This window comes from Pseudorca crassidens, chromosome 5 (genome assembly GCF_039906515.1).
Source record: "Pseudorca crassidens isolate mPseCra1 chromosome 5, mPseCra1.hap1, whole genome shotgun sequence".
NCBI classification, from domain to species: Eukaryota; Metazoa; Chordata; class Mammalia; order Artiodactyla; family Delphinidae; genus Pseudorca; species Pseudorca crassidens.
In genome coordinates, this window is record NC_090300.1 from 70,873,602 (window position 1) to 70,893,327 (window position 19,726).

The following is a 19,726-nucleotide window of genomic DNA, read 5'->3' on the forward strand; positions in this document are numbered from 1 at the left end:
TAAAGGCCTGAGCAACATCTTTTTATGCGAAATGTGGCAAATACTTCATTCCATTAGATATTGCCTGACTTTCTACCTTCTGCACCAGCCACACTAGTTATTTCTAGAAACTCAGAAATAGAGCAAATCCTGGCCTTTGGAAGCTCACAGTTTTGAGGTCTCCAAAGATATGCAGATAATTACTGCTAAAATAGGCAATTTCAGTGAAAGATATTTTATCCTCAAGGAGTTAGTAATCCTACTTGGGGACATTGGGGAAGACTCACAGATAAAGTGATAGGCAAGACACACTTCTGACCTCACAGACTTTACAGTCCCATTGGGTTTGGGGAAGGAAATTTTGCAGCTGATTCCAGAAGGCTGCTTATTTCACTACTGATGACCCAGATTCAAAAATAATCAAGTAGTCCAAAGCAATTTTTTTTGCCACTGAGTATGAACTTCTTGCATAAAATACCAATTATAACAACTCTGATTACTGCCGCAATTGTACCATGATCCTTTAAATTTTTCTTTCATAGCAATCAATTGATCTGCTGCTTAATTCATATTTATTTAGATTGCAGCCATACAGATGCCTTTTGGGTGCTGCTAGGAAAATTAATATGTACATATAGAGTATAATGTATGTAAAGATGCCTTGACAACCATAAAGTGCTCTGCAAAGAGTTAGATTACTATCATTATTTATTTTTAAGTCTCTCTACAAATAGATAAATTTTAACATCATTAATCTTAAAACCATTACTGAGCTGCTCAGTCAAACTGAGCTGCTCAGTCTTTCTTTTTTAATCTTTTCAGTTCTTATCCATGTCCGTTTCAAATCACGTCTCATTTCACACCTTCATAAAGACAACACCTAATTTCCAGAAGATACATATGGGTGCACAGCCTATATTTGCAGCCTATTAATCTGTTACGAGAAAAAAAAATGTTACGGCCATTGGTCATATTAAGGAATATTAAGAGATTAGGAAATATTAAAATTCCTCACCAAGAGTTAACCTCAAAAACATATGTGTATATATGTGTGTGTGTGTGTGTGTGTGTGTGTGTGTGTGTGTGTGTGTGTTGGGTGGTATATTCATATACACATACCCTTTGGAAGTTCTAAAATCCTTTGAAGAATAGAGAACTGGACAGCTTTATAATTTTTTCTTTTTAAACAAAAGTTTAACACAACCAAAATATAGGAATTGCAGATTTGGCCATAGGAAGTTTGGTATAAAGAGTATTTAAACTCGCCAACCTCTGCTGCTTTGAAAAGATACGTATTTGAGGTTTCTTGTGTTCATTCCTAGAATTCAAGACACATTTCAAAGAAGAGGCTTAATAATTGGGAATGAGGCAAAGTTACCAACCTCAGGATACTTGGGTAGGGCTTGGGGAGCACATACAAAAGTCTAGAAGCAAAAGTCAGAAACAAGTAGGGGCCTCCTTGCCTCTCTGGCTGACCTGCCCAAGCCCAGGGTTTGTGTTTGCGATCTATCCACAGGTGAATCCCACGCCACGGCAGCTCTTCATGCAGAAGCAGTTCACACACTCACTCCCCTACCTCACCAGATATCGTGGTATTTATCATCTAGAAGGACCTCAACAGTCACCAAGTGTGAGTCCCTTATTTTAAGCTGAGGAAGCCGACTCAAGGAAAGTGACTTTTGCTCAAGGTCACACAAGACAGCAGACCAGGTGTCCCGGCTCTTGGTTTACACCTTTTCTTTTCACCTCCAAGTCTCATCTTTTTGCCAGTGTCCATGCTCAGTATCTAACCAGAACTCTCTCTCCGTTTCCAGGAAGTTTGCCCCCCGCTGTTCTGTGTGCAAGGAGCCTATCATGCCAGCCCCCGGCCAGGAAGAGACTGTCCGGATTGTGGCTCTGGATCGCGATTTCCATGTTCACTGCTACCGGTGTGAGGTCTGTGGTCAGTGCCCCCTCACCCTGCCAGGCCCACTAGAGCCGGATTTTCATAAATATAGCAATTATTAAATCTGGGGGAGCCCCTAGTGCCTGTGTTCATGGGACTTGTGTTTTACAAGAGGCCTGTAACCCAGGCTGGAAGTGACAAGGGAAGCCTCTTGGCCGAGGGCCATGTCTTCATCTATACAGCAAAGGGCAGCAAGTCTTTCTCCTCTAATCTGGGTACGAAAAGGTATAAAATCATTCAGAGAATGATTTTAAAACATTTTCTTATCATCCTATGACTTACCCAGAGCCCCTCTTTGAAAGTGCTTTTCTTGTTTGCTACTAGCTCTCCTGAGTGCAGCAGTTCGCATTAGCTGTCTGCAAGAGATAGTATGAACTTCTTTATTACCACATCCTCATGAGATTGGCTCTTCTAGTCCCACGAGGAGATTTTCCCAAGACACAGGCTAGTGGGGCTGGCAGGGTGGCCCCTGCTCTCCAGGACTACAGTGATTCCATTCACCGCCTGAGCTGTAACGACCACCTGTTTCATGCAGTGTGCTCTGTTTGGCCCTACGTGCCTCTCTCTGGCCTTCACATGAGCAAAGAGAATAAAAGACTTCCAGCTTTTACACTAGGTTTTATGACTAAAGAGAAACGGTGTCCTCTCCTCCGTGCTGTATCCTTTAGAAAGTACAGCAGGTCATTTCCCTCTACCCCCTGCCCCCAAACCTTAAGATTTTATTTTCTTTCTAAAGTTGGAATAAGTAAATAGAGCCCGTTGGTGGCCCTTCTGCTTAGCAGGAGTCACTCTACAACTTAGCTTCTGCCCTGGAGATTCTGTCCCTGCACCTGTATATTACTTTTGAGAGATCCTTAAATTAATGATAAATGGCAAAGATGAATTAATGATTCGGGATCTATTCTTGTTTTATTTTCTCTTGTGCTTGTTCTCGTTGTTTGGGTGAGGGGAGAAAAACTACTAGTTGGGAGCCTAGACCCTCAGGTTCTTCTTTTCCTGTACCTGTATTTCCCATTAAGTGATCTCAGGAGGGTCATTTCACCCTGTTCGTATTGATGTCCCCAGTCTCTACTTAAGCTTAATGCAAGGCATACCATGTTATATCCTGCAGAAGGAGTTGAAGAGGCTGGCGGTGTATGAAGAGGAAAGGTAGTAGTTGGCCTCATTATGGAAGCCTTGAATGGAAAGCAAAGGAATTTGTTTCCATTTTCACTGATATCCTTTCCATCTGTCTTCCTTCTTCCAGGATTGTGGTGGTCTCCTGTCTGAAGGAGATAACCAAGGCTGCTACCCTTTGGATGGACACATCCTCTGCAAGACCTGCAACTCTGCCCGCATCAGGGTGTTGACCGCCAAGGCTAGCACTGACCTTTAAATCCAGTCACCTATTTAGCGGTTAGTTGGTGGCTCTGAGAAGGATGAAACACAAGAAAAAAAACATAAGAAGAGAAATAGGAAAAGAGAGGAAAGGCAATCAAGCTATGGGATGGTCTCTACTTCATCCACTATTAACCTTCCTTTAGAAACACATAGAGTATGAGATGTTTTAAAGTTCTCACCAAATACACATTTCACATTTAATCATGTAGGACCTTGATGGGCCTTTGTTCCCAAGGACTTGCACATTTTTGCACGGATTATGCTCCATCCCATTCACTTCTGCATTCCTTTAACTTTTAATCCCTATGTTTGTCTCACTTTTCATCTGGTTGAATGGCTTTTTTTAGTGTGGTATTTGCTGTCACACAGCTTTTCCTGGGTGAGTTTGCCAACTCACAGGTGCTTTTAGGCTTGAAGGCTCCATCCTATCACTTCCACATTGCCAGTGAGCATAAAAGATAGCCATTCTTTTTCTGTGTATTGAAAAATAGTTCTTTCTGTTGCTCTAAACTAGTCGTGTCCCTTGGGGGAAAAAAATGCACAATTATATGTCAGGCTATAAAGAATTTAAGCTGTAAATTACATAGGTTAAAAGAAGCCCTCATTGAATTTGCAGCCATCCTAATTCAAAATCTATAATGACCAGTGTTTGGGGCTCATTTGAAAATAGATACTGGTGAGAGAGAACCAAACTTCAATATTTTTCTAAAGAAATTACAGATAGGGTATGCTGGATAAAGCATTTTGGGGTTATATTTGAAAAACTCATTATTACCCCAAAATATTATCTTAAGATTTTCCTTTTCCATGCTACCTGGACATAATAATATGGACAAACTTGGTTTTCTCTAGAATATAACATTTCCAATACTGTTCTTCTTTTCATGCCAGAAATATTGCCTTTTTTTTTTTTTAAATATCCAAACACAAGTACCAAAATTGACTTTTTCTCTAGAGGAAAATAGCTATAAAGAGCGGTTTAAAAATTTTTTTTTCCAGGCCCAGGTCCTTTTTGCCTGACAGTTGCAAATCAGGGCACATAAAATTGTGTTAGTTTTGTGTAGTTTACTTTAAAAAGACAGGAAAGCTTGAAAAGATTGTGAAACCACAGTCTCATTATTCTTATAATCCTTCTGCAACTCAAATTACATACTGCAGAAGACATTTTCATATCATCGATGTGACATTTACACCACACTTTCAAAGACAATCACTGAAAAAAAATTGCCTTTTTGAGCTAAAAATATGCAGTCTCTGCCTAGAATCTTTATTCAAACTCTTATTGGGCAGTGAAATGCTTACTTGCCAGCTCCAGGACCGCATATACTTTATTACGTTTTAACATGTTTCTTTTAAGGAAGGACACTTCTTTTAGTAGCAGGTTACTGTTTTGTAAACTAATTAAGTATCTTGGATTAAGATTAGTTAAAACTTTCTTCAAATTTTTCACAAGTATATACTTTTAAATTATGAAGTACTTTAAATATAAACAAAAGTATAAATAATAATATAATGAATCTCTGTGCCACCCAGTTTAAGAAATCAAATATAACAAATATAGCTACATTCCCCTGTATACCCTTCCCTGATTCCACAGATATTTTTTCATGATTAGAAAATGACAAAGTTTTCTAGTCTGACTTTTGTTTCTAATTTTTAATTTTAACACTCAGAAATGAAAAATTGTGCGTGTTTTGAATTGCAACCCAGGCCTCAAGAGTCCCAGTTAAATTTATTTTACTTCAGTAGGAATCATCATAAAGGTGGTTGATTTTTTTTTTTTTTCTGTAAGAAGTTCTTAAGCTTATAGCTCTTCTGAGTTAATCTGTGGCTCATTTGCTTTGGTCCCCAAACGGTTTTGTTTTAGAACCACCACAGTTACAGCTTTTCAAAGGGTCCTTTGACCCTTGACTGTCCTTTCCTTACCTTGCTGCCCTTATCCTTGATCTCACATTTCTCATAATGTGAAATACGAGGGGTCCACTTCGGGCAGCATATGAATTTTAGGATACAGTGGCAACTGTATCTCTGAATTTCTGTCTCCCAAATGAAAGGCCAGACCATGCGGATGATCTCAAAGAATACTGACTATTAGACAATTGAGGTGATAATGATAATATAATCTGCTTGAATTGTTTCAGTAACTTGTTTTCTATGAAATACTTGGGGGGAAATTGTCTTTTGGTCAAAAGCAAAGAGCCCAGTTTATTGAGAGATAGATTTTATCTCTTGAAGTGCAGTCCTATTAGTATGAATTGAATTTTATCTCTTGGAGTGCAGTCCTATGAGTATGAATTTTGCCAAAGGAGGGAGAATTTATGAAATATTTATACTATAAAAATGCAATAACATTCTACTTGTTTGTTACATTTAAGTCCTTATGTAACTGAATGTTTACATGCAAAAAAAAAAGAGAGAGAGTAATAAAAAAATGCTTTCACAGACCCCTCACTGTGGCATTGCCAGAATACTGCTTGCTTACAATCTTTATAGTGCATTTTATCACATAACCTCAGAGTATCTTTACCAAAGATTTTTAAAGTAAATCTCTTTTTAATATAGACTTATCATACTTTTATAATAATGAATGTGCACACCTACGTATATAGATATTTAGATTTAGATTTTTTTTTCTTTCACAAGGTATAATAAGGAAAGGATCCTAAAATATTTTATTTCAGGATTTCTTAAATATATGATTTATATTGCTTTCTTATCTTCTCTTAATCATTTGGTGTCAGCAATGCCAAATCACGTTTTACTGTTTTAGCTACATGAAATTTTGCCTATAACAGAGATATAAAGATCTAATACCTTAAGGATTATAATTCTACTGTCTTTTGATATATTGTCTTGATTGTTAATCATTTAAATACATAAGTAATAGAAAAGAATCATAGAGTCTATAAGAGAAAGTTTGTAAAAATATACTAAAAATATACTGGCTTTAAAAAAAATTGTCAAGAACACAAATATTTGGTAATTTTATGTAACATGAGAGACATGGAAAAGGAAAAAGAAACCCACTGTGTCTTGGGCTCTGCAGACCGTTTCATAGTTAGATTTCTCCATTGCCTGGATCTCCAGCTCATGGCAACTCAGTGTGGAGTCTCGTCTGCAAATAAATCGGCCTTTAAAACTCAAAAATAAGTCATGTGTCCCAGCAAAGCGCATCAAGACTTTGAGATCCTGAACATGTCTGCAGCTCAAAGATGTGGGTTCTTTTTTCTTTCATTAACAAATTGTTTCTGTAAGAGCAACTTCTCTGATCAAAATTACTACATTGAGTGTATGCTGATTAATACAGTGGAGATATCAACAGTATAATTGTTTTCTCACTATGAAAGATTCTGCAGAGATGTTTGTGATGATGTTTCAAGCATATAACACTCTCAAGTGTTTTATATTTGGGTCCCAGGGGGAAAAGAAGAGCATTTTACCATGGGGCTATAGTAGAGGGTTTATGGAATATAGACAGGACTCTGAAAACACAACTTCCAACAGTTTTCCTAGTTAGTAAAAATCCTATTAATGTGAACCAGCCAGGAGTAACAGTGTTATTTCTATTTGATATGTTTTGGGCTTCTCTTGTCAAATCTGTGTCGGCTGCCCCTTGATCCCTCCATTATCAAGTTTTGCAGGGTGTTGGGGAAGTTATGGCAGCTGCCAGGGAGATCAGGGAAACACTGATGTAACCTCACAGCCTCTCACCATTCCTCTTGGCTTGGAAAGGCTTTTTTTCCATATACATTTCTAGAAATATTGCTATTCTACCTTAGTATTTCACATTTGTAGTTTAAACAAGCGATTGTCCATCTGTTGCCTAGAGCTACAGTACATGTGTGTTATGAATGAAATATGACAGCATGTTCCATACCATGCTTTAGCCATCTGTAGGAAACCAGGAGGCTGGAAAAGATATACCTCTGCAAAATGTGCCTCAAGTTCATTTCCTGAGATCGCTCTTTTGGTGCACTTTCATGGGAGACAATCAGAGAGCAACATGGATTTGTGCCTTATTTTTAAAGAATCTTTACACTACTATGAATGCTCCACTGAAGAGTCTGTCTCTTAAATAGCCATCCCCAAATCTCCAAGATATACTCATCAAAAAGTCAAAATCCAGAGAAATCTCAACTCTTCATCTTAATGTATTCTAACAGTATTTCTGTTCTCGGCATCTCTTAGAAGTACCTTACGGATTCCTAAATTAGGTAAACATTCTTATGCCACGAGGTGATGTCTTGGGTGTTGTTAGTGACTTAGTGGTCTTACTCTCGTTTTAGTTAGATAGTGAAGAAAGACTTCCACTTGAGCCTTTAACACCTATTCAGCATGTCCACTTTTTTTTTAATTGCCACAATTTTTTTTTTAATTTAATAGTGTACAGAACAAGTTGAGGATATTGGTTCTGAGTCATTATTATGGTGCAATCATGAACACTTCAGGTCAAGTTATTTCCTTGACAGATAACTTTTCTCATGAAGCTGTTGTTTAGTTCACTTATATTTCAACCTTTAAAAAGTGATCTGATGTGGTGTGGTGAGAGTTCTTCCTCTCTCTCTCTCTCTCTCTCTCTCTCTCTCTCTCTCTCCCTCCCTCCCCACCCCCACCCCTGCCTTGTCTCCCTTCTTATTCCTTCCCATTTCTACTCGTTAATGTTATCGTGCTTGGACTTTTCATAAATAAGTTAAATCAATGCATTACAAGCCATATGGAATTATGATCATATTAAAGGAAGAATTGTGCCGCAAAATATATGTGTCATCCATCAATTCTTTCTTTAAAAGTGCCTATTTTTCCAGATTGTGTTTATTCATAAAGTGAGGTGAGATAATAGAGTCTTTCAGTTTTATTTTAATGAGTTTTCATCAGGGACTCAGATCACAGAGTTCTTGGCAAATTCCTTTATGACTGGCCTACTTTTCTCAGCTATAGGCAAAGTGATCTTTCTAAGGCTAGGTTGAGATTTTTTTTTAATCCAAAGCATTTTGACCAACAAAACAATCATATTTTTAAGTGGTGGCATGTTATTTTAGATCAGTGAAACTTGAGAGTTTTCCTTATGGCAGGGGAAAGCTATTATTCTTCTGGAATTTTTACACATATCAGCATTTTTCCCATGACAGTAATATTAAACCCTAATACTTGAATCACAGTATTTTGCAGGGAGTAGGTCAGCAACAGAGTTTTTCCTGAAGCACGGATTACAGACCTGTAGTCTGTTTATAAAAAGCAACCTGAGAAGAACAATCTGGGTCTTTCGGTAAAACATTGTCTTAAAATGAGTCTGAGATTCTTTTGAACTCTGGCTAATACTGATCAAAACATGCCTTCTGTGTCCATTTTTTATAAATTTGTTTAGGAAAAGCTTATAATTCTAGGACTGTATTTCTATTTTGGGTTTCTGCCCTTCTGTTTTCTACAAGTTGATCTTGATTTTCCTTTTTAGGAGGGTCACAGATGAGGAAAGTAGAAGCCTAACTAATACATACGTAATTCAATACACAAATGAATTGGCCGAGAATTAATGATAGTCTCAGTGAATGTGTTGTTTTGATAAACAGGCAGAGGTTTGGGGTTTTTTTTTTTTTTTTTTTGGTTTTTTTAGTTTTTTTTTTTTTTACCTGTCTCCAAGAAGAGAGGGCTTTGGCGGGGAAGGAGGAATTTGAGAGAAGGGGCAGGTCACAATTTAAACAATAAGATTCTTGTACCGTGTAACTCAGAATTTTCATAGGGGTTTTAAGGATTGGCAATTGTAGTTTTTTAAACAAGTAAAATATTTATATTTCCAAGTTTATGAGGTGTTTAAAAATCACTATGGCTAACCATGTATTTTTCCCTTGTCAGGAGAGAATTAAAATGGGAGCTGCTTCTCAGCCCCATGGCATGGCCATAACTGCACGAGACTTTTTTTTTTTTTTGGTACGCGGGCCTCTCACTGTTGTGGCCTCTCCCGTTGCGGAGCACAGGCTCCCGAAGCGCAGGCTCAGCGCCCATGGCTCACGGGCCCAGCCGCTCCGCGGCATGTGGGATCTTCCCGGACCGGGGCACGAACCCGTGTCCCCTGCGTCGGCAGGCGGACTCTCAACCACTGCGCCACCAGGGAAGCCCACGAGACTTTTATAATACATGTCATTTCATCCCTCTGTGAGAGGGCCATAGCTCGTTCTCTTTGTGACAGATGGCAATGCATATTCTTACGTAGTCTTAGTTAAGCTGTACTACGCCCTAAGCATCTCTGAAGGTTAGAGGTTTCTATTTTCACACATTCAATATTTCATCCCTTCTGATGTACTTACTTGGTGAGCACGGTAAGCAGGCGTTGTTTTGGTCTGTGGGCCTCTTGTTCAAATCCAGTCATCCACGTCCTGTACGGCCCTGCCTAAACAGCCATGCTAGAATTGATTTGTACTGCCTTTTTCCTTTTTAGTTACAAGCACAGAAAACTAACTTTAGCTTACTAAGTTCAAAGAAGAAATATAAAATGGCACGTTTTTCCTTCAATATAGAAAGGAAAGACACTTACTCCTTTACCTCTTTTATTTTCCTGGACCCTGTGCAAAAAATTGTAGACTCTATAATTTTGTTATCCAACATGCGTGGGGCTTATCTTGTGGGAAGTTGTGTGGAAGATGCATTTTATTAAACTCATTGACTTTTCTCCCGTGAAGTTACCAAAAAAAAAAAATTACTAAAATCTTCGCCCTTTATTCCTGATTGTTACTTAATTTACAGCAGTTTCTAAGCACACTAATAAATATCTCTTATCCTAGCCCTTGTTATAAGCACAGATTTTGTAGGATTCTACAAGCAAAATGTTATGTATACTAGAAAGATGAGGGAAACCGATAGCTAATTCTTTTGTAATACCTTAAGATGGTTACATTAATCCTTCCCTACTGTGTGCTTGCTACTTCTTCCAGGACACTTATTCACTTATGGGCAAGAGAAAACATCATGCATCTAACTCTGTTAGACATTTACCTAATAGGCCCAAATAGAAGTCTTTATTAAATGACCCACAAATGCAATCAACTTGGTACTGAACATAGCTTCTAAATTCAGTGTTCAACCCCAGGAATAGAATGATCTACCAAGACTGAGACAGGTTTCATTATGTCATCTTGTGTTCTACACCAGTGTAGAGGGCTATAGCTGACCCCAAGCCCCAGTGCTGTTCCTAGACAAATCATGCGTCCTTTGAGGATCTGAATCTCCCGTTATTTTCCTGAGAAGTCTCCATTTCACATCTTCTTAGAGCTGGCTAGTATGTAGTAGTATTCACGGCAGTCCCTTCTACCATCGGGGCAGCTTTTTTCTACAAAAGTTCTTCCGTGTTAAACAAAACTCTGGCTCTGGAGCTATGCACAAGGAGTCTAATGTCTAAATTGTTGCCTCTAGGTCAGATATCACTGACTCTTTCAACTTTTCCTCATTGATTGACATGGTATCAAGTCCAATCACCCTCTTGCTTCTCCTTTGAACAGTTGGACCCAACAATATTTTCTAATTTTGTTTCAATCTACTTGGTGAAATGGGGCCAGCACTTTGGGTCAGGCTAGGTAAAAACACTTTCTTCAGGGTTGAAAGTAAGTGGAATTGGAAGCATCCAAAGGAAACTGATATTCGATGTGGAAACTTCCCCCAAGGACTCAGACCCAGGAGAGTGAAAGCTTGATGAGGATAGATCTCTCATGTGTGCAAAACAGTCCTCTCACACTATGTCCTTTACTGTTTTTGTTGTTAGCAAAAAGTCAAAAGAGGAAGTGAGCTAGTTAGTATATATGTCATCCATAAGACTCCCACTTCTTGGTCAATGTTCATAAATTCTCTTCAGCCCTTTCCCTTTGTTCTTATCTTCTCAAGAATAAGACATTTCTTGTCCATGTCCCCATACTGAATACACAAAAAGAGTCCTGGGCTCTTTATCGGTTCCACATAAATATTTCTGGCTGGTTGGCTTTTGAGGCTTGCTTTCATTCTTCTGGGCTCAAATGTTAGTACCTATAGATGTTGCACTCTAGACCAAGTGAGCAGCTTCCCTACTTGATCAGTTAAGAACTACCCTTAGGAGTCTGTGTTTTCTCTATCCTTTTGTCTTTCTAACATCTTTACCCCTTACTCATCTCCTCAATGTAATAATCACTTTAAGGGAATCAGCCCCTAAGTAACTCTGATTGAAGCTAACTGCAGTAAAATCAGATAGGTTCAGTCTGCACTCCACAGGAAGGAATATAGCTTCAGGAAAAGTAATTCTCCCCAGTGGTATCAGTAAGGCTTCATGGAAGAGTGAACTTTGTTAAGGAATCTTGGTTCATTGGCTTGATTTAGAAGTTTAGAGAAGAATATTGACGGCACCAGAAACAAAAGGAGAGCATAGGTTATGTTCAGAGAAGACCTTCTGCTTTAAGGATCACAGATTCCGGAATGTCCTTCACAGGAGAAAACGCTTCCAGATACTCAAGGTCGGTGAGAAGGGAAAAGCATAGAGCAAGATTGATTCAATTTGCTTTTTCATCTCTATGTAAACGTAAGATGGGATACGTTGTCAAATTATAATCCAACCCATAGAGTATCAACAGGAATCTGTTTTGATAACATACAAAATGCACATTTGCATTGGCTCATAGCTCTGTACTCCACTCTTGCACCAAACACCCCTATCTTTTGAGCCCACAAGGCGATGAGCAGGACACCTCTATTTTCCCATTACTTCTAGGTCCACAGTTGGAAAGGACTCCACATTCATCTATTCCACTTGGTGTTAAAATTCCCTTATAGATTTCTTGCTAAGTGATAATCCAGACTCTGCTTAGCGTCACCTGCATCAAGGAGCTCATTACTTCTTAAGCTCTTCCATTTCCTCCATCATGCTTTGTTCCAAGCTCCCAGAAACAGCCTTTTGGGCTTAGGTGCTCCTTGGTGCCACACAAAATTCATCTTTAGTACATAATAAAGTGTCGCTTCCTCCCTCTGTTTTCCTTCCAAACATATTTTGCTTTTGGCAACACATTACTTTACAAAAAATAAACTTTGATTTTTTTTTTAGCTGAAGATTATAAAAACCTTTAAACATCCTTAGAAATAGTCTGAAGGGTTTTCTGAGGGTTAGGTTTCAGAGTATGAGTTTGGGGTTGCTGTTTTTACTTTCTTATTCAAAAGACAAACTGTTCTGACTGTTGTTCTATAGCTTCATGCTTTCCGCCAGTAACTAACCCATGAAACCCTCTCTTGTTATTCATTCTGCTGATAATGACCTTAAAATGTTGGGAAATGTCAGCGTGCGATCTCCACTTCTAACAAGGAAAACGTCAAAAGCAGAAAATACTGGTTCTATTGAAATGCATCACCTCTGGCCAGTTGTCCTTTGCGAAAGGAAGGAGGTTACATTACGTCATGGTTTTACATAGAAACGTATACATTCTTTCCATGTTGTCCCGAGTTACTATTTAGTGTCAATACCATTCCTTGGTCTTTGGGAGGACAAGGCTTGCAGCCCTTCCACCCCAGCCTTAAATTCCAGAGTCCTATCGGCAGAACCTGTCATCAGGCTCCTGGGCAGGACTCGGAGGTGGCTTTCTGAGCTCTGAAATAATAATTCCTAAGAGAGCTTACAAACTGCTTTCACACATAAAACAGCCCTGGGAGGAAGGTTATTAATAGCCCTATCCTAGAAGAGAAAGCTGAGGCTCAGAATTGTTAAGTGACTTGCCAAAAGTGATAGAGCTGGTAAGTGGTAGATTTGGGGACATACCCAGGTCCAGTGCTCTCTCCAGTGGCCGCTCTCAGGGCACAAAATACCTCCGAGCACGCTGTATGCTTCTCACAGACCACCGTGCCCCCTGTTTGAGGGCGTCCAAGGAAATTCCCGTAGGTTACTCAGCTATCAGGTGGCAGAGCCCTGTGTGTACTGTGGTGTTTGAGATCATTTAGAGGTTGCATGCCTTTTCTGTGTCATCTTGTGGGAAACTACTAGGTATTCTGATTGGCAGTGTGATGGAGCCGGTGAGGAAGGGCCACCGCTAAGAACAAACACTGTGGCACTGAAGTACACTGCAGCAAATTTCCCCAGAGACCGTGGTTTACTTTACATTAACTGAAAAACTCCCTGGAACTGTGAGGTTCCGTTTATCAACCAAGACCATGTCATTTGGAATCCAGTGGCGTGCAGAAAGAAGTGACTTGACCCTTAGGACGATTCTCCTGTGGGCCACGATTTATGCCCCACAGAGGCAGGAACTGCTGTAGGTAAACAATGCCTAGTCTTCTCTCAGTTCACATTTATCGAGGCCCACCAAGTATATGGCACAGCATCAGGCATTTCCGAGCCAGCCAACCGACCTTGGCCTTGAAATGTCCGTGAACAAATGCTATGGGATTGACTGCCGTTCTGCGACTTGGCTTTAGCTACTTGATAGCCTGGGCTTATACCCTGCTGTGGTCGTTTTGTGATTTGCGTGTGCTTATCATGAGGCGTTTGGTGCTCTGTCGTTTCCAGCCTACGTACTTGGAAGCCTGCGTGTATATTCTAGAACCTGCTCTACGTGGCATTTCAACAACTGGGCATGCCTTCTCTTGAGCTGCATCCCTCAGGAAGCTGTGCCTTTTGATGTGTGCTCTTGGGTTTTTAGTTCCTCCCATTTCTCATTATAGTTGTTTGGCTTTAAGTTAAAATCCGTCCACTGATTGAAAAATATCTTTCTTCATCTGAGTTAAATCTACTGCAGGGAACCTTTAAAATGAGCTTATCTAATAAGCTTTCTAGGCATTTTCCCTCCCTAGAGTCTTCCATCCATCAAGCTGGTCTCATCATCCCTCTGCTGAATTCCCCGGGATTAATGAGGGCCAAGTTAAATAACAAACGGCCTCTCACCCCTTTCCAGTCTTCACACCTGGGAAATACAGGCAGGGCCGGCAGGGCCAGCAGGCGAGTCTCCTTGGCTGACATGTCAATTTAGACCCTGGAAAGGTGGCTGATCTTGCCGTGAGGTTTGATTAATGTGATGACTGATAGAGTGGAAAGTGATTTCTCATAGAATAACAGGTATAACCCCCACTACAGGAGTGGAGTAGCAGAAGCAGCATTCTGAGAACTTATCAGAATTATCTGGGTGAGTACGCCTGAGCCGAGACTCACTTGGGTAGAAACTGTGGTGTCTTATTAGAGGGAATGAAAGGACAGTGAAGCTGTGAATATGAAAAAGCAGCCCTTTAAAAAAATCAAGGAAGCCACAAGCTCTGATTTATCTTTACATAACGTAAAGGAAATTATGAATGCATTTTTTTCTTCCTCCACTGTACACAATATTACCCCCCATGCTTAGGGAAAACACAATTGTGTTGTCCTCAAAACGCTCATCCGTGCACGTGCTTGCACCCAGGCGCACACTCTCTCTTACACACACACGCACACACACACACACGCAGACATCTTCCAAGAAGGCTGATCCTTCAAAAAGGAAATCTTATTTTAAAACACTTGGATTTTTCAGGCCAAGAAACTAATAATTCCTAGACCTGACCCATTTTAGTGACTGCTAAAAAAGAAAAGGAAAAGCTATTTAAATTTTGTACGCATCCATTTATCTCTTAAAATATGCCAGAGCACTTTGAGGTGAGGGTGGAGACTAAGGTATTTATCTCTGCTGCTTGAGGCACTCTTTATATTTCTACCTGTTGGGAAAAGGGTAAGAACTATTCTTGGGCGATTATTATTTGATGCATTTGTGTTGCCACCTTGTACGGTGCCTGCTTTGCTTCCTACCGAGGCGTAAGAATGAGTTGTTTTTTTGACTCCTTTTCCCCCATCACGAGGGAGTAAATATTAAAGCCTGAATGTCTTCCCTCACCAAATTATCTCAGTCCATTTCTGAGCTAGTTTAGAAAGTGCACAAGGGGAAGAGCTAGCTTCTCCTGGATATATGTCTCCATTTTTCTTCTTTCTTGGGAGACAAATATAAAGGGAAAAAATCCAGTTTCTTTTCATCTCTCTTTCTCTTTGGGTGACAGTTGATGACCACTTAGTGATTATAAACCAGAAGTAGGTGAATAGCTTAGCCAGGTTGTGATGTATCTGCCAACATGCTTCATTCCTTCAAACACAGACTTTGAGAGGAAAAGGGATTTTATCATTTAAATGCCAACAGTAGGAATGGCCTCATATTTTAACTTTCAAACAGTAAAAGGTGAGTTGATATTTGGGCAGTGTTTGCATTTTACTCACCCTATGTGCCTTCTGCTTTTAGTTTTTAGATGAATGTCATTACATTAACGTATCAGGGCAAAACTGCCAAAAAGTGTTAAAGTGCCTTGGACCTTCCTCACTGGGTAGCAAGTTGAAACTGGGATAAACCGTACCAGCCTTCTTACTTAACTGAAATATCTGAACTGAGGTGTATCCTTGATGAAAGAGATTTAGGACCCTGGAAACTAAATCTTGTCACCCACCATTAGCTTCTATTTAACTAGTTGCAAAATCATTTTTAAATGACTTTCTTCCTTTTAGTACCCGTTTTTTTTTCTCTTGGGAAAGCTGATGAGCAAATTATCCAATAATTATTTCTTATTAAACAAAGTCAGAATATTTCCCCCCCAAAAAATCTGAAGTAGTCCTCATTAATTTTCAGGAGACACATGAAAAAGCAAATAGAATTAAAGATGGCATCAATTGTCTGATTATTTAGCATGAATAAAATTATGTGATTTAATGTGCCTTCAGTGAAAATTTAAACTAAATGCAAAACGTTCACAGCAGGATGCAGTATTGAACTTTTGCCTTGGTATCTATGCAATTAATTACTTTTTTTGTTTTGTTTTGCCTTTTAAACTTTACCTTTATCATTCTTTATCATTAGTTAAACAGATTTGGGGCTGTCTCTTTCTCTACTGGGAATATGTGCAATTATGAGATGCACCCCCCAAAAAAGGAAGGGAAAAGAAAGAATTTTCGGGTTGCAAATCTGTGCCATGAAGTAGACGTGACATGAAGATGCAGAGCCGGAGGATAGTAATTTTCTCTGAGCCGTACACACCAGCTTTTATTTCATGGCTTTGTCACAGGCTTTTCTCCTTCTGTGCTGTCACCTTTGAGAAAAACGATTGCACCTTCTCCAAGTCTGCCTTTTAACAGCTACAGTTGAGTTGGCAAGACTTCCCCAGCTCTGAATATAGCCATTTGCCAACTCCGGCCTCTTTGCGAGACTGACTCAAATCTGTGATCTTCTGTTCAGCATACACATCAGCAAAGTGAGAAGATGAGCACTAAATATAGGCTCTGTTAACTTTACTTTTAGATTTACTGCCTTCAAAAAAGTGCCTATTCTGAGAAACATAGACGTTATTCCTACATATGTATGTACACACGGTACCCAGAGTCATACCGTGCAGCCTTCAAAAACATACCATCGAAAGGAGTAGGTGCTAAGATAAGGAAACCTTGCCAAATGAAAGTCCCTCGTTTCCAGTGTCCCCTCCCAAGTGGCACCGTGAAACAGGCTGCAAGCACATTCCCTGAGCATTCCTTGCTGATACAGCCACTTTATATTTTTATCCTACTGGGTGGTGGCATGTTGCTGAGGTTTCCTGTATCTGCTTCAAGGGAATATATTATGCTTTATGGAATTGGAACATTTAGTCAGGAAAAAAAATTGTTTAAGGGAATTAATGAGCCAGGGTCTGTATTAGGATATGTGTCGTATGTGTGTTTTATAAACTAAGCATTGGTGAGCTTAGAATGTCAGCCCATTGCTTCTCCTTTTCTCTCTCAGGCTAACATCAGTGAAAACTAAAGAAAAGTCTTGGCTCTGAGAATTGGAGGCTCAGGGGGCCAAAGGCCCTTGCCAGATCCTTAGAGCATCTTTACTTTGACTCCTAAAAATAGTAGCCCCTGTTATTTAATGGCTTTTGGTCCCATGGTTCTGTCACTGACATTGTAACTGTAGATATTGTCGATGGAGCGGCAGCTCAGCCTAGAAAGTTGGATTCTTACCCAGGTGTGGCAGTAGGAGAGGCTCTGGACAAATAGGAAGAGGTAGACTATGCACGATTTTAGGAAAAGGGTTGAAGGGAGGACGTGCTTCCAAAAAAGATCTTTCTCAATGTGTCGTCTGACTCAACCAGCTGGCAAATTACACTTGCCAAGTCGCTCTCTTCCCAAGTCAGTTGGCTCCACATTCACTTGATTCTGCCTCTGCTTTGGGAAGGCAGGATACCTCCATTTAGCCTTTCCCCAAGGAAGCTCTTGGCATCCTCTTGGTCACAAAGTTGTCTCCTATGCCACCTAGTTTCACCAAATGGAAGTAAAGGGGGACAAGCAATAGAAGATGCTTCCCATGCCCTTGAAGTCAGCCACCATTCTGCTTTCTATCTAGGGGGCTCCACTACTTAAACTAGGGAGGAGGGCGGAACGGATCATGGTTTCATAATTTCCAGAGTGTGGACCACCCTTCCTTAGTTATCATTTTGTGAGACCCCTTGTCTTCTTGGAGAAAGTGATACTCTTCACTAAAACCGTCTACTCTTCCTGGTGATTCTCTTGTTCTGTTTTTACTTTATTCAGTTTCAACTAGTCATTTTCTTTTTTATAGAGAATCAGATGTTAGCACTAGATAAGAGTTCAATCTCTGTGTGATGTCAGAAGGGGCATTGGGATACTACAGAGTTTTTTCTCCTTGGAAACAAGATGGACTGGGAAAGAGACAGCATGGCTTTGCTCCAGGTTTCAATCTGATTGTGACTATGAGAGCGTTTTATGTAATGTTAAATGGTATTTACAAGTAGACAGATCAAGGGAAAAGGGGGAGAAACCAGGTTTTCTCTGTGCTAAATGTGTCGAAGAACAAGAACTTCTTACTAACTAAATACAATCATAGACCCATCATGATCAGCTGCGAGTCTGAATAACATTCTCTGACTTAGGGAAAGCCACACACACACACACACACACACACACACACACACACACACACAAACGTATAGGGAATATGCCTTTTTTCACATGTATGATACAGAGCCATGGTATTCCCAAAATACAGATTTCTCTTTTTTATTCTTAGCAAATTGCATCTCTCCACTACATCATGAACCATCACTGACATATCCAAAATAGCCCTCGTGGTTCCTTATGAAAATAAGAGAATAAAACCTGTTATAAGCAAGTGATTTGGGTTATTTTCTTTTGTTTTTATACATTACCAACTATATTAAATCATGTTTCTATTTACCTTCTATCAATTTTTTCCTATCAATTATGTTTTTCCAATGCTCTATAAGAATAAATACGAAAATCATATTCCTTTTTTTTCTGTAAAAGAATTGCAACTACTTTATTATATTTAGAAATCCAATAAAGTTATTACATTTACTTGCCTGTGTGTGGAATTCTTTTTGAGTTGGATAATCCCTGTCTCCTTTCTTCTAACCTCTTTTACTGTGATTCATTTTTTTACATCATTTGCTTTCCATATGGTCCTCTGAGAAAGGGAACGTCTCTCAAAGCAAATATGATGCCAACAAGAGAATGAAGGCACCCACTCTTCTCCACTGTTAGCACAGAAGATCTTAAGGTTAGATATGTTCAGGAATGACTTGACCACTTTGTCTTAAACTTTCAAGTAAAGAACTTTCCCCTTTTAAAGTTGGATCCAAATAAATCAGTTCCTGGGGTGGGGGGCGGCAAATGGAGAGTTCTCCACTCACATCACTGACGGCTGGCTGACTTTTCACACTTTTATTCCACCTGTTTTATGCATACTTTTCCAATGCTGAGAATCTACTCTGTGCTAGGCTCCTTGAGGGATACAGATATAAATCAGACATAAGTCCTGCTTTCAAGAAGTCTCTAGAAAAGCTGACGAACAACCATGGTAAGAAGACAGGAAGAATCAGACACTTGGGAGAGTACAAGTCAGCATTTTCAAAACTTTTCATTATTTATCACATCATTTTTAATAGCTCTGTGATCTGGAAGAATATTTGCCCACACTTTATAGATGAATATGCTAAGAATGTGAGAAATAAAGTTAAGAATCCCAGATCACCATTCGTTCACTGAACACTCATTTTTAACTTTTTAAACAGATCTACAAGAGAACCCAGTACCCTGACCCCCAGTCCAGTCTAAAATGTAAGAGTGACTAGAACTAGAGGGTACATGAAACTCCTTCCCACTTAGGCTTTGGGTTTTATCTCTCCAACCTCATGTTTCAGCCTACTAATGCTGAGGGGTCTGAGAGCTCTGCAAGAGGCCGCCATTTTCAAAGGCACCAGACACAAGGTGTGTCTTTGAATTAACAAATGGTAGATACATCACTGGGGCTCGGCGTATTCGTAACTTCTTGCCAGAAAGCTGTAAACAGAGAAGGGCATGTAACACGTAAACTTGCCTTTCCTTTCCCTATTTTCCTCAAATTACTCACTGTA

The 19,726-nt window shown here is 39.6% G+C and overlaps 1 protein-coding gene across 14 annotated transcripts in view; it reads left to right on the forward strand.

Annotated features, from left to right (window-relative positions):
• LPP (LIM domain containing preferred translocation partner in lipoma) overlaps window positions 1-18,668 on the forward strand; it is a 701,187-nt gene extending 682,519 nt beyond the window's left edge. For all 14 annotated transcript variants that reach the window (XM_067738384.1, XM_067738387.1, XM_067738383.1 and 11 more), the window contains 2 exons: window positions 1,794-1,914; window positions 3,171-18,668. In XM_067738384.1, coding sequence (XP_067594485.1) covers window positions 1,794-1,914; window positions 3,171-3,299 — 250 coding nt within the window. In that variant the 3' untranslated portion in view covers window positions 3,300-18,668. The remainder of the gene's footprint in view (window positions 1-1,793; window positions 1,915-3,170) is intronic.
• The last annotated feature ends 1,058 nt before the right edge of the window (window positions 18,669-19,726 follow it).